At 53.3% G+C, this 15,969-nt stretch overlaps 1 protein-coding gene across 1 annotated transcript in view; it reads right to left on the reverse strand.

Annotated features, from left to right (window-relative positions):
* Window positions 1-15,969, reverse strand: part of LOC140420915 (sodium- and chloride-dependent neutral and basic amino acid transporter B(0+)-like) — a 277,105-nt gene that overhangs the window by 14,818 nt on the left and 246,318 nt on the right. Inside the window, exon 13 of the mRNA XM_072505063.1 lies at window positions 13,876-14,046. Coding sequence (XP_072361164.1) covers window positions 13,876-14,046 — 171 coding nt within the window. The remainder of the gene's footprint in view (window positions 1-13,875; window positions 14,047-15,969) is intronic.

The raw sequence follows: 15,969 nt of genomic DNA on the forward strand, positions 1-15,969 counted from the left end.
TTATTATGTCAGGCTGTTGCTTAACTAGTCTGTGAGACAGCTCTCCCAACTTTGGCATAAGCCCCCAGATGTTAGTGAGGATGATTTTTCAGGGTAGGCAGGACTGGGTTTGCCATTGTCGTTGCCGGTGACCGGTCAGATGCCGGGTGGTCTGTCCAGTTTCATTCCTTTTTTGTATTTTTGTTGTGGTTGTATACAACTGAGTGACTTGCTAGGCCATTTCAGAAAGCATCAAAGAGACAACCACATTGTTGTGGATTTAGAGCCACATGTAGGCCAGACAAGGTAAGGATTGCAGATTGTCTTCCCTAAAGGACATTAGTGAACCAGATGGGTTTTTACGACAATTGACAATGGTCGTACGGTCATTATGAGACTTTTAATTCCAGATATTTTTTTTGTTGAGTTTAAATTCCATCACCTGCCTTGGTGGGATTTGAATCCAGGTCCCCAGATCATTATCCTGGATATCTGGATTACTAACTCAGCAACAATGCCAGTATGCCACCGCCTCCCCAGAGATATGAGGTAAAGCTTTTTCAACTAGAGGGCGGTGGGCATCTGGAATTCACTGCCAAAGTTGATGGTTGAACTGAAATGCTCAATTTATTTCCAAGATATCTGGATCTGCATCTAAAGTGCTGTAACCTGCAAGACTACGGACCAGGTGCTGGAAAATGGAATTAAAATGAATGACGAGTGATATGTTATGTACTCTGGGATAACACAGGCTGCAACTGGATGCAGCTTTAACCAAAAGATACTCCAGACCTTGAAGTTAGTTCAATCTGATTTATTGAACTAGTCGCACAGTTCTCTATGAGTTCGACTCTCTGCTAACCTAAGTGTGGTTACTCTGTCTGACTGAACCAGACTAGCTCTTAGCCACGTGCTGGAGGTGTGATACTGTAAATGCACCCTGACTCACTCTGTAGATGTTCATCAGTGGAAAGAGGCGGAGTGTGAGTGCCTCGTGCCTTTTATAGTGAGATACCACCTCTGAGTGCCCTGCCTGCTCATTGGTCATGTCCTGTTCTCTGTGTTCATCAGCTGCCTGTCTGTATATCGTTATCTGCATGTCTGCATATCATGACAACTAGTTTTTTATTTCTCTTTGTCCATCACAGACATGATGGGCTGAATGGCCTCTTTCAGCATTGTAACTTTTCAATGGTTTAATGACATTATTGATGGTGCAGCAGCTCACTATAAACTTGTTGGATTTCACCCTGAGATCTCCAGGAATCAAATGTGTTACTAAGTAACACCAGTGGGCAGTTCCATGATGTTTCCGGGGGTGCCACAGCTCTCAGTACAAACACAACATCCTGCATGGCAGGTGGGTGCTGGGTGGATGGTTCATTATCCTTGTGTACTAGGGTTATCCGTTGTCTCCGAGGGTTGCACTCTGATGCCCGAAGACAGCTTAAACAGCTGGCTGACTCAGAATGAAGGCATCATGGCTGCTGCCAGGGTAGTGTGCATTCACCCTAATGATTCTGTGTGCATGGTTACGTGATTATAGAATGGTAGCCCTTGTGGTTTCTGTACCTCTTTGACATAGGTGGGCTTACATTTTGATGGTGCCGTGCATCATCTCAAGACCGGAACCAATGTTCTCAGGGGTGTGTTTGCTAGTGCAGTTGGGGTGCTAGTGCAGTTGGGGAGGGTTTAAACTAATGTGGCAGGGCGATGGAAACGATGTAGGAAGTCAGTGGGGACGGAAACAAAAGGCAGGAAGGGAGAGTGTGTAAAGCATGACCAGAGAAAGCAGGGCAGAGAGCAAGGAAAGTCTACATTAAACTGCATTTATTTCAATGCAAGGGGCCTGACGGGCAAAGCGGATGAACTCAGGGCATGGATGGGCACATGGGACTGGGATATTATAGCTATGACTGAAACATGGCTAAGGGAGGGGCAGGACTGGCAGCTCAATGTTCCGGGGTACAGATGCTATAGAAAGGATAGAACAGGAGGTAAGAGAGGAGGGTGAGTGACATTTTTGATTAGGGAGAACATCACGGCAGTACTTAGAGGGGATATATCCGAGGGTTCGCCCACTGAGTCTATATGGGTGGAACTGAAAAATAAGAAGCGAGAGATCACCTTGATAGGACTGTACTACAGGCCCCCAAATAGTCAGCGGGAAATTGAGGAGCAAATATGTAAGGAGATTACAGATAGCTGCAAGAAAAATAGGGTGGTAATAGTAGGGGACTTTAACTTTCCCAACATTGACTGGGACAGCCATAGCATTAGGGGCTTGGATGGAGGGAAATTTGTTGAGTGTATTCAGGAGGCATTTCTCATTCAGTATATGGATGGACCGACTAGAGAGGGGGCAAAACTTGACCTCGTCTTGGGAAATAAGGAAGGGCAAGTGACAGAAGTGTTAGTGAGGGATCACTTTGGGACAAGTGACCATAACTCCATTAGTTTTAAGATAGCTATGGAGAATGATAGGTCTGGCCCAAGAGTTAAAATTCTTAATTGGGGCAAGGCCAATTTTGAGGGTATCAGACAGGAACTTTCAGAGGTAGATTGGGGGAGACTGTTGGCAGGCAAAGGGACAGCTGGTAAATGGGAGGCTTTTAAAAATGTGTTAACCAGGGTTCAGGGTAAGCACATTCCCTTTAGAGTGAAGGGCAAGGCTGGTAGAAGTAGGGAACCCTGGATGACTCGAGATATTGAGACTCTGGTCAAAAAGAAGAAGGAAGCATATGACGTACATAAACAACTGGGATCAAGTGGATCCCTTGAAGAGTATAGAGATTGTCGAAATAGAGTTAAGAGGGAAATCAGGAGGGCAAAAAGGGGACATGAAATTGCTTTGGCAAATAATGCAATGGAGAATCCAAAGAGCTTCTACAGATACATAAAGGGAAAAGGAGTAACTAGGGACAGAGTAGGGCCTCTTAAGGATCAACAAGGACATCTATGTGCAGAGCCACAAGAGTTGGGTGAGATCCTGAATGAATATTTCTCATCGGTATTCACGGTGGAGAAAGGCATGGATGTTAGGAAACTAAGGGAAATAAATAGTGACGTCTTGAGAAGTGTGCATATTAGAGGAGGAGGTGCTGGAAGTCTTAAAGCGCATCAAGGTAGATAAATCCCCGGGACCTGATGAAATGTATCCCAGGATGTTGTGAGAGGCTAGGGAGGAAATTGCGGGTCCCCTAACAGAGATATTTGAATAATCGGCAGCCACAGGTGAGATGCCTGAAGATTGGAGAGTAGCGAATGTTGTGCCCTTGTTTAAGAAGGGCAGCAGGGAAAAGCCTGGGAACTACAGACCGGTGAGCCTAACGTCTGTAGTAGGTAAGTTGCTAGAAGGTATTCTGAGAGACAGGATCTACAAGCATTTAGAGAGGCAAGGACTGATTCGGGGCAGTCAGCATGGCTTTGTGCGTGGAAAATCATGGGCGAAATTCTCCGTTGTCGGCGGAAAGTCCGCTGATCGGCGCAAAAAACGGCGCAAATCCGACTTGCGTCACGTCGGAAAAATGGGTCGAAAGTCTCAGGCCCGAAATGGGCTAGCAGTGACGTAACGGGATCCGCGCTTGCGCAGTGGTTCACGCCGTGCAGCGTCATACGCGCCGCACGGCGTGACGGCTCATAAGGCCGCGCTGCTCCCCCCCACCTGACCGGAACACCCGACTGGATGGCTGGCCGCCGCTCAGCCCCGAGGTTCGAGTCACGGGATGTGGAGGCGCTCCTGGACGCGGTGGAGCAGAGGAGGGATGCCCTGTATCCCAGGCACGGCCGCAGAGTTGCCCCACGCCACAGCCGGCGTCTGTGGAGGGAAGTGGCAGAGGCCGTCACCGCTGCGGCCCTGACACCATGGACAGGCACCCAGTGCCACAAGAAGGTGAACAACCTCGTCAGAGCAGGCAGGGTGAGCCTCCCCATATCCCCCCCTCCCCTATATCCCCCCTTCCCCCATATTCCCCCCTCCCCCCATATCCCCCCTCCCTCCTCCATATCCCCCCTCCCTCCTCCATATCCCCCTCCCTCCTCCATATCCCCCCCTCCCCCATATCCCCCCATATCCCCCCTTCCCCCATATCCCCCCTTCCCCCATATCCCCAAGTGAATCCAGCCCTAACCTTAACCTCTGCAATGCACGCGCAACCGATGGCGTGCATTCATATACCTGCCTAACAGTGTTGCCTTTTACCCCTGCCACTGCCCCCCCCACAGGATAAGCGCGCACACAACAATAGGGAGCATGTGAGGACTGGAGGAGGCCCCGCTGATGAGAGGCCACTGACCGAACACGAGGAAAGGGCCCTGGAACTGGCTGGCGGACCTGACGACCAGGAGGTTGCTGATGCAGAGGTCGGGGGCGTACTAGCAAGTGAGCCACCGACAGCCCGTCCCCATATCCCCCCTCCCCTATATCCCCCTCCCCCATATCACCTGATCACTGCCTGATGTCTAACCATGCATGCTTCATTGTGTATCGCAGGAGCAAACGTCCAGGCACCCATCCCCGCAGATGCAGACTGCCCGCAGGATGCCCCTCGGAGGCCACGGGAGACGGAGAGACCCGGACCCTCCAGCATGCGACGTCCGCAGGATGCCCCTCGCACACCACGGGAGACGGAGAGACACGGACCCTCCAGCATGCGACGCTCGCAGGATGCCCCTCGCACACCACATGAGACGGAGAGACCTGGAGCAACAGGGAGACGACACCCCCGTCACGTGCGGGAGCGACCACCCAGCGACGAGGGGGGCAGCCACAGGCCCCCGTCACATCCGAGCCGGGACACCACTGCCCGGGACACCACTGCCCGGGACACCACTGCCCGGGACACCACTGCCCGGGACACCACTGCCCGGGACACCACTGCCCGGGACACCACTGCCCGGGACACCACTGCCCGGGACACCCCTATCCGGGACAGCACTACCCAGGAAGACGAAATACCGGACAGTGACTCAGAGTGGATGGGTGGAGACGAACCCCCACCCCAATGTGCCATGGACTCAGAGTGGGACGAAGAGCACGACACAACGCCACTGCTGTCACCAACACCCTCCACCATCGCAGAAACACTCACCTCGGTTGGGCACTTTAGTGATGAGGCGTCTGCTACACTCACTGGTGCGCACAACACAGCCGTCCCGGTACAGCAGGTGGAAGTAGAAGCAGCAGAGGGGCCGGGCGGTCGGAGGGCAGCCCAGCCCAAGCGAACATCTGCCGCCCAGATAGATCCCGGGTTCCTGGAGTTACCACACCCACACATAGATCCGATGCAACCACCGACCCGGAGACGAGCGAAAAGGGTGACGGGCGGCTTGCGGCGGCTGCAGTCGCAGGTGGAGTCCACCTGCGTCCAGGAGCTGGGAGTGGTGCCGGTCATGCGTGCCACCCAGGCTGACACCGCACGGGTGGCGTCCGCGGTGGAGGAAATGGGTGCGACGGTGTCAGACATGGGGAACGGTTTGCGAGGCCTGGGGCTTTCCGTGCAGGCGGCGTCTGTGGCCCAGGACATGGCTGCCCTCTCACAGGAGGCCATGAGCCAGTGCCAGCGCCAGATTGCAGAGGCGCTCAACGCCATAGCCCAGTCTCTGCAGGCCATGGCCCAGTCTCAGCAGGCCATGGCCCAGCCTCTGCAGGCCATCGCTGAGGGCATCGGCGCCAGTGGCCATGTGCGAGCCGGCGTCGCACTGTCACAGACAGGGTTTGCCAACACCCTGGGCTCCATGGCTGCAAACCTGCAGACCCCTGTCGATACCAGCATGGGCCTCCAGGACTGGCAGCGCCAGATGTCGGGGGGGGCGTCGGATGGCCAGTCCGTTCACATCCCCCACCCATGTAGAGGCCTGGGGGCCATCGGGCACCCCGAGGGAGGAGGAGGTGGTGTGGTCCTTCCCGGCTCCCCCTGTAGTGGAGGTCCCGGTACACCACGACACCTCGGACTCCCCCCCCTTCTGTCCCAGGTGCATCGGGTGGGCAACGGTCAGGACAGGCTGGCCATCCCAGTCGCCCGGGCCGCAGCCTGGCCCATCTAGGCCAGGACGCCCCAGGAAACGGCCGCCAAAGGGATCCAGTGTCAGAGGGCAGGAATCACAGGAGTCCACCTCCAGTTCTGCTGTACCGTCTGGGGAACCACGTAGACATAGTCAAAGGGCCCGTAAGGCCAAACAATTAGACACTGAGTAAGTTGGCACGGGTGCAGGGCACAGATGAGTTTTAGGGGCTAGGGCACGTGCATGAACTCCTTTGGTTATTAAAGTCAATGTTACACCTACAGAAGCTGCCTTTGTGCTCTGTCCAAAGCGTGCGGGGGTGTCATGTACGTTGAGCGCAAGTCTGTGTGTGTGAGGGGTGGTGTTACCTCAGCCCCAGGTGAGTCTGCCCCATTCCCCCTGGGCCGCCATCAACATCCCCCGGGCAGAGGACGGGACCGTGCGCTGCAGTGTCACAGCCGCATGGAGGGATGTTCCGGGTGGATGGTGGTACTGTGGCCATGGGTCAGACATAGTCCAACGATGTGGAGCCAGGAGCTCACCGCAGGGCGGGTTGTCATCATCCTCCATGGCCTGCAATAGACATGCGTCCACCCGCAACTGTGTGAGCCCGGCCCGTTGTGCCGCAGGTGGATCGGCAATGGGTTGGTGGTGGTGTGCATGCGGGTGGGGTGGGTGGGGTTGGGGAGGGGGGTGAGGGTGCTGGGTGGGTGGATGGGTGGGGGGTGTGGGTGGTCGGCTGTTGCCATGGTGTGCGGTCTGTGGCCATACTACCCGATTCCCACGCCCATCTAGTCAGTGAAGCGGGCGGCTATCAGTCTGTCCCGTGCCCGCTGGGCCAGCTGGTAACGGTGGACAGCCACCTGCCTGTGTCTACCCAGTCTGCCCTGACCATTACCCCCATCCCCCTCATCTGGGGAGGACTGCACCTCTTCCTGCTGCTCCTCCACTCCGCCCTCCTCTGCCTGCGGCACATCGCCCCTCTGCTGGGCTATGTTCTGCAGGACGCAGCACACCACAATGAAGCGGCCGACCCAATCTGACCGATACTGGAGGGCGCCCCCAGAGGTCCAGGCACCTGAAACGCATCTTCAGCATGCCAAAGCACCTCTCTATCACTCCTCTTGTCGCTACATGGGCATCATTGTAGCGGTTCTCCGCCTCATTGCGTGGCCTCCGTATAGGCATCATCAGCCACGATCGCAATGGGTAGCCCCTGTCGCCCAGCAACCAGCCCCTCAGCCGGGGATGGCGTCCCTCGTACATGCCGGGCATGGATGACCGCGACAACACGTATGAGTCGTGTACACTGCCTGGGTAACAGGCGCAGACGTGCAGGAACATCATGCGGTGGTCGCAGACCACCTGTATGTTCATCGAATAGGTCCCCTTCCTATTGGTGAACACGGCCCTGTTATCTGCAGGTGGCCGCACGGCGACGTGCATCCCATCGATCGCGCCCTGGACCATGGGGAACCCGGCCACGGCAGAGAAGCCCACGGCCCGGGCATCTTGGCTGGCCCGGTTCACGGGGAAGCGGATGTAGCGGTGCACCATGGCATATAGGGCATCTGTCACTGCCCGGATGCACCGATGCATGCGATATGCCGGGCAGGTCCCCACTCGGTGCCTGGAATGACCCCGTTGCATAAAGGTTCAGGGCCACCGTAATCTTGACAGACACGGGGAGAGGGTGTCCCCCGCCAGTGTCACGCGGTGACAGGTGTGCCAGCAGGTGGCAGATGTGTGCCACGGTTTCCCGCCTCATCCGGAGTCTCCTCCTGCATTCCCGGTCCGTGAGGTCCTGGTAGGACTGCCGGGGCCGGTACACACGGGGCGCCCTCGGGTGCCTCCGTTGCCGTGGGGCCGCAACGTCCTCCTCCCCCTCCTCGCCCTGTCGGTCAGGTGTCACTCCAGCCTGGGCGGCTGCCGCCTGTCCCTCTGCGGCAGCCTGCGCCGCCTCTCTGGCACGCTCCTCCTCCTCCTCATCCAGGGCAACATAGACATGAGCGGCTGCCACCACGGCGGCCAACATCGCTGGATGGTCTGAAAACATGACGGCCTGGTGGGGGGGAGGGGAACGACGACATGTCATCATTGCCCATATCCCCTCCTCCCCCAGCCAGGTGGCATGGACTGCATGGGTCCAACTGTTGGAGGCTGGCACCTGGCCAGGTGGACCAACTCACTAGCCCTCGCATCCCCCTCCCCGGCACGGACCCCCCCCCACCTCCACCCCGGCACGGACCCCCCCCCCCCAACCTCCACCCCGGCACGGAGCCCCCCCATCCCCATCCCCGGCACGGACCCCCCCCCATCCCCCTCCCCGGCACGGACCCCCCCCCATCCCCCTCCCCGGCACAGACCCCCCCCATCCCCCTCCCCGGCACAGACCCCCCCCATCCCCCTCATCGGCACGGACCCCCCCATCCCCCTCCCCGGCAAGGACCCCCCCCATCCCCCTCCCCGGCACGGACCCCCCATCCCCCCCCCGGCACGGACCCCCCCATCCCCCTCCCCATCCCCCTCCCCAGCACGGCCCCCCCCATCCCCCCCCCTCCCCGGCACGGACCCCCCCCATCCCCCTCCCCGGCACGGACCCCCCCCCCCAATCCCCCCCCCCATCCCCCTCCCCGGCACGGACCCCCCCCCAATCCCCCCCCCCATCCCCCTCCCCGGCACGGACCCCCCCCCCATCCCCCCCCCATTCCCCTCCCCGGCACGGACCCCCCCCCCATCCCCATCCCCGGCACGGACCCCCATCCCCATCCCCGGCACGGACCCCCCCCCATCCCCCTCCCCATCTCCCTCCCCGGCATGGACCCCCCATCCCCATCCCCGGCACGGACCCCCCCCATCCCCCTCCCCCCCATCCCCGGCACGGACCCCCCCCATCCCCCTCCCCCCATCCCCCTCCCCCCATCCCCCTCCACCCCCCCATCCCATCCCATCCCATCCCCCCCATCCCCCATCCCCCTCCCCGGCACGGACCCCCCCCCATCCCCCATCCCCCTCCCCGGCACGGACCCCCATCCCCCTCCCCGGCACGGACCCCCCCCCCATCCCCCTCCCCGGCACGGACCCCCCCCCCATCCCCCTCCCCGGCACGGACCCCCCCCCCACCCATCCCCCTCCCCGGCACGGACCCCCCCCCCCCCACCCATCCCCCTCCCCGGCACGGACCCCCTCCCGGCACTCCCCCGGAGCCCAGCCTACTCTAACCACCCCCCCCCCCCGCTGCACACACACACACACAAAACCCGAGACACACCTCTCCTCACGCATTCAGACTGCGGCCACACCATCGCCTGCCCAGAGCCAACCCCCCAGGCCGTCAATCACCTCCACGCTGGTCGGCGTGAACCTGGAGCACATGGTCACGCCGATGAAAAGGAGGTTTAATTCACGTCAACGTGAACGGTCATCACGTCGACGGGACTTCGGCCCATCCGGAAGGGAGAATATCGGCAGGCCGAAAATCGGCTGCCTTGCGCAGACCCGTGACATTCTCCGACGGCAGCGGCGCCATTAACGCCCCGCTGACTTTTCTCCCTTCGGAGACTTCGGCATCCGGCGGGGGCGGGATTCACGGCGGCCAACGGCCATTCTCCGACCCTCTGGGGGGTCGGAGAATGACGCCCCATGTCTCACAAATTTGATTGAGTTTTTTTGAGGGGGTGACCAAGAAGGTAGATGAGGGCAGTGCAGTAGACGTTGTCTACATGGACTTTAGCAAAGCCTTTGACAAGCTACCGCATCGTAGGTTGTTGCAGAAGGTTAAAGCTCACGGGATCCAGGGTGAGGTTGCCAATTGGATTCAAAATTGGCTGGGCGACAGAAGACAGAGGGTGGTTGTAGAGGGTTGTTTTTCAAACTGGAGGCCTGTGACCAGTGGTGTGCCTCAGGGATCGGTGCTGGGTCCACTGTTATTTGTGATTTATATTAATGATTTGGATGAGAATTTAGGAGGCATGGTTAGTAAGTTTGCAGATGACACCAAGATTGGTGGCACAGTGGATAGTGAAGAAGGTTATCTAGGATTGCAACGGGATCTTGATCAATTAGGCCAGTGGGCCGACGAATTGCAGATGGAGTTTAATTTAGATAAATGTGAGGTGATGCATTTTGGCAGATCGAATCAGGCCAGGACCTACTCAGTTAATGGTATGGCGTTGGGGAGAGTTATAGAACAAAGAGATCTAGGAGTACAGGTTCATAGCTTCTTGAAGGTGGAGTCGCAGGTGGACAGGGTGGTGAAGAAGGCATTCGGCATGCTTGGTTTCATTGGTCAGAACATTGAATACAGGAGTTGGGACATCTTGTTGAAGTTGTACAAGACATTGGTACGGCCACACTTGGAATATTGTGTGCAGTTCTGGTCACCCTATTATAGAAAGGATATTATTAAACTAGAAAAAGAGTGCAGAAAAGATTTACTAGGATGTTACCGGGACTTGATGGTTTGAGCTATAAGGAGAGGCTGGATAGACTGGGACTTTTTTCCCTGGAGCATAGGAGGCTTAGGGGTGATATTATAGAGGTCTATAAAATAATGAGGGGCATAGATAAGGTAGATAGTCAGTCAACCTCTTTTCCCAAAGGTAGGGGAGTCTAAAACTAGAGGGCATAGGTCTAAGGTGAGAGGGGAGAGATTCAGAAGGGCCCCGAGGGGCAATTTCTTCACTCAGAGGGTAGTGAGTGTCTGGAATGTGCTGCCAGAGGTAGTAGTAGAGGCGGGTACAATTGTGTCTTTTAAAAAGCATTTAGATAGTTACATGGGTAAGATGGGTATAGAGGTTACATGGGTAAGATGGGTATAGAGGGTTATGGGCCAAGTGCGGGCAACTGGGACTAGCTTAATGGTAAAAACTGGGCGGCATGGACTGGTTGGGCTGAAGGGCCTGTTTCCATGCTGTAAACTTCTATGATTCTATGACCCTGTGTCCTGGCAAAGCCACATGTGTTCTAACTCTGCCTCTCTGCTGAGGGAGGAAACAATGCATTAGGTTCCCTTGGCATGAAATGGCCTCCATAACTGTCCAGAGCATTGATGGATGTGCACTGGGATATTTGGAAATGTTGACCACTTCTGCTGGGAAATATCCAAACCCACAAAATGTCAACTCCAATGTGATCTTCACAGACCCTGGCAGTGTCGTCCTCGCCCTGGTCTGAAGCTCCAGATTGAGTTGTAGGAGGTGGCGCAGTTCTGTAAAACCTCCTTGTTGAACCAGTATCACCTCAGGCAATATTTTTCGTTCAGCTGGATGTAGAAGTGCTCTTGAAAAACCCATATTGAGCCTTGTGTGTGGAACCCACCTCCTCCCTCTTTGGGCAGCTTTCCCTTTCTGTAACATTCACTCCATTTGCTGGTCATGACACAGACCCAGAAACGCAACAACCACAGCCCCAAAATCTTATACAGACTTGGGTCTCTAAATCCTGTTGCCTCCCTGAAAGTATGTCACAGCTCACCAAGATACCTCGAACCACAATCCTCAGAACTTCCAGCACCTTCGCCTGAGCAAAGGTGAGTCAAAGGCATCTCAACTGCAAGTTGTTATCTAAATAATACTAATGGAGGTGCCTTGTTCAGTGATGACTGATTTGTGTAGTGTAAGGGACTGGCTTGTAAAGGGTTAATATGGGGCTGAGTACAGTGCTTGCTACGCAGTGATGTCAGCGAACACATGACTCACACCAATGAGTCAGTGTAGTGTTGGACAGAGCTGTGTTTAGAAGTATGGAGACAACACCTAGATTGGACCTTAACAGTACCTAGATATCTTATTTCCCATAGTTAGTAAATATAAACACACACTGGCATAATTTTAGGTCTTTGGGGCTTCCGTAACCCATACCCCAGAGTGACGTGGTGACCAATTTCACCTCCTTGGATTTTTGATTGACATCGTTAAAATAAACAAACAATGTTATTTTAATGATGTTATCAGCTAAAAATCAATTAATAGCAGCATTCACAACATGACAACAGTCCAAAATGGCTGTTGTGAATTCTGACTGTTATATTCTTTTTTGTCGCCACAAAGAGAAAGAATCAGAGGTGGCACTCGTCAAGTTCATATATAACATAGTACAAGGGGTTTATTTACATAATAATAACAATCTTTATTCGTGCCACAAGTAGGTTTACATTAACACTGCAATGAAGTTACTGTGAAAATCCCCTGGTGGCCACACTCCAGCACCTGTTCGGGTACACAGATGGAGAATTCAGAATGTCCAGTTCACCTAACAAGTATGTCTTTTGGGATTTGTGGGAGGAAACTGGAGCACACGGAGAAAACCTATGCAGACACGGGGCGAACGTGCAGACAGTGACCCAAGCGGGAATCGAACCTATGACCCTGCCGCTGTGAAGAAACAGTCCTAACCACTGTGCCACCATGCCACCCTGATGCTGCTTAAAGACGTGTTATGACACGGACTAATGCATGGTCAATTCCACACCCACGTGCCCCAGAATCACAACACAAGTGAATTAACCAATAATTCTTATAAACATACCTGAAGTCTTTGGCCCTTGGCTACCCATTGATCACAGTCACCAGGTTTGTAAATTCAAACACAATTACTGTTTCCTTATGACTTTAATAAGATATGCAGTAAATACAACTGGATAACTATCATTTAACTCCTGTCTCCCACCCTCAATCCACATACACAAAACAGGCAAACACAGAGGGAGGAAAGTGATGATAATTGCTTCAGATGGTAGTTATTAGCAGCTTTGCTTCAATCCCAGCCTTCAGTTCAAGGCCTTTAGTGTGGAGTTAATCAGGTATCTTTGGTTTCAAGAATGCAGTCCTCACAACATTTAGCAGCTTTCTAGAGAGAGTTATATTGCTCACAGCAGCTTTCTGGAGAGACAACTTATTTCATTCAAACTTTGCTTTCAGTTTGTGGTTTGTCCTCAGGCCTCTGTAGTTCCAGGAGTGATCACCCAGAGGCTTTCTCGAGAGTCAGTCAGCCCTCACAGTGGCTTTCTTGAGAAGGTTTAGCTAGTTCCTTCTGGAGAGAGTTAGTTGGATCTCTTCATTGGGCTGCCAGAATCAAAACTGAAACCAAACTCAAACCTTGGAACTCTGAAAAACATCCCAGTGGAAAAATGTCCATCACCACCTGTTACCAGGTAAACACATCCTTTTGGGCCAAGTCATTGGCCACCAGCCAAATTAATCAAACTGCGTCCCTCCCAACTCTCTGTTACTGATGTCGGCCAGTCTGCAATATCCAGTTTAAACCAGCACAGTCTTCCGGATTCTTCCTGCTTGAATTAAAAATACAGACTTCGTGCCTTAAAGTGGCATGTCCATTAATCATCCATTGATCAAAAATCTAACGGCAAAAATAAAAGATAGAGGAAATAAGGGAATAAACAGGAGGATACAGTGGTGAACTCGACAAAAGCCTGCAAAACTCTCTGATGACATCATTGTGTAGCACATGACATTACAACATGGTAGCATGGTGGTTAGCACTATAGCTTCACAGCGCCAGGGTCCCAGGTTCGATTCCCGGCTTGGGTCACTGTCTGTGCGGAGTCTGCACATTCTCCCCGGGTCTGCTTGAGTTTCCTCCGGGTGCTCCGACTTCCTTCCACAAGTCCCGAAAGACGTGCTATTAGGTAATTTGGACATTCTGAATTCTCCCTCTGCACACCCGAGCAGGCGCCGGAATGTGGCGACTAGGGGCGTTTCACAGTAATTTCATTGCAGTGTTAATGTAAGCCCACTTGAGACAATAAAGATTATTATTATTACACCAGCCAATGGTGTTAACCTGATACATAACACTGATGATCTGAAGATATGGTGAAAAGTAGGAGACCTTCAGATACTCTGATGCCTAATCTTTGAAAGATTTCCTTACCTGACGCAGGTTGGCACCCTCAGTTTGGACAACTCTCACAATAGCGACAATGGGGATCCACGTGATTACGAAGATGACCATACACCAGCCAAGGGCGCTTGCCCAGACAGGGTACTCAACAGACCCATATGTTGGTGCGGCAAATGTTATTAATGACCAAATTAGGATTGCCTGTCAAAAATGATTCCACAATGATCAGAAACAGAATGAGAACGATTTTCTCCAACTTAATTATTTTCAGTTTCAATCACTAAAAGGTTACAATTACACATAACGACAGACAAAAACAAACCATTTGGCCCAACAGATCTTTGCTGGTGTTCAAGGTCCAAATACATCTCCTTCCACTGCTGTTCACCTCCCCTTTCACTTTCGCCTTGTATTCAGTTCCTCCAATGTTTTTATCCTTCTTCTCCTTTATCGTATTCCTGTTTGTTTTGCCACAGTTTCTCTCTAGCAGTTCCACATTCTTCTCACTTTCTAATTGAAGTGGTTTTGCCTGAATTTATATTGAATTTATTCATGCCCATCTAATATATATGAGCCGGGTTTCCGTCTCCCTCACAAATGGAAACACCTCTCTACATCTGCCCTGTCATAATCTTAAAGACCTCAATCAGGTTGTTGTTCAGCATTGTCTGGAGAAAGGAACCCAACCATTCAATCTTTCCAGATAATTATAACCCCTCTCTTCAGATATCACCCTTGTCAATTTTTTTCTGAATCTTCTCCAGTGCCAATACAACTTTAAAAAAAATAATGTATATCAGAAATGTCCACAACCATTCAACCTTGTATGTGGAGTAGTTGACATAGTGTATTGTCACTGGACTGGTAATCCAGAAACCCAGGGTAATACTCTGGGAACCGGGTTCGAATCCCGCCAAGGCAGATGGTGGTGGAAATGGTGGAAATTGAATCCACTAGACATCTGGAATTAAAAGTTTAATGATGACTATTGTCGATCATACAAAAAACCCAGCTGGATCACAAGGGATGGAACTCTGCAGCCTTCAACATGTCTAGTCTACATGTGACTCCAGATCCATCCAGGCCCACACCATCACTCTATACCATGTGGTAGACTCTTAAATGGCCTCGCAAGCCACTTTTGTATCAAACCGCTACAAACCCAATAATCCCAAGGAAAGAAACCGGATTGACCTCGGCACAACTACAAAAACACGAAAAAGGAATGAAACCAGGTGGACCACCCGGCATGACTCAGGCACCAAAACAACAACAGCAAACCCAGCCCTGTCAACCTGCAAGGTCCTCCTTACTAACATTTGGGGGCTTGTTTAGCACACTTGGCTAAATCGCTGGCTTTTAAAGGAGACCAAGGCAGGCCAGCAGCACAGTTCGATTCCCATACCAGCCTCCCCGAACAGGCGCCGGAATGTGGCGATTAGGGGCTTTTCACAGTAACTTCATTTGAAGCCTACTTGTGACAATAAGCGATTTTCAATTTCATTTTTCCTTGTGCCAAAATTGGGAGAGCTGTCTCACAGACTAGTAAAGAAACAGCCTGACATAGTGTAGCGCACAAAGACTCCGAGAGACGAATAGAGTGAAGTCGATGAGGCTTTATTAAGCGTGACTGTTCCCCCGCAGTTCAGTAGTAGACTGCCTGTGGGGGAGGACTCCTGGTTCTTATACTCCGCCTTCAGGGCGGAGCTAGAGGTCAACGGCCAACCAGGACCCAGGATCTGTCAGCCAATGACATCACGGCTTCACAGTCCCACATGACCCCTAATGCATACTACCACACACAGTCAAACTGACAGAATCATACTTTAGAGATAATGTCCCAGGCACCACCATCGTGGAGGTACATTGGTATTCAGTGTGGAGGGAGTTCCCTCGGAGTCCTCAACATCAACTCCGGGCCCCATGAAGGCACCTAACCTTCATGATGAAAAGTGGGAGACCTTCAGATAGTTACTCCAGACCTTGAGAAAGGATGTATTATTCTCTTCGGTTGGAGCGGGTTCTTGAACTAGAATTTCATAGAATTTACAGTGCAGAAGGAGGCCAGCTGGCCCATTGAGTCTGCACCGGCCCTTGAAAAGAACACCCTACCCAAGCCCACAC

This window comes from Scyliorhinus torazame, chromosome 5 (genome assembly GCF_047496885.1).
Source record: "Scyliorhinus torazame isolate Kashiwa2021f chromosome 5, sScyTor2.1, whole genome shotgun sequence".
Lineage (NCBI taxonomy): Eukaryota > Metazoa > Chordata > Chondrichthyes > Carcharhiniformes > Scyliorhinidae > Scyliorhinus > Scyliorhinus torazame.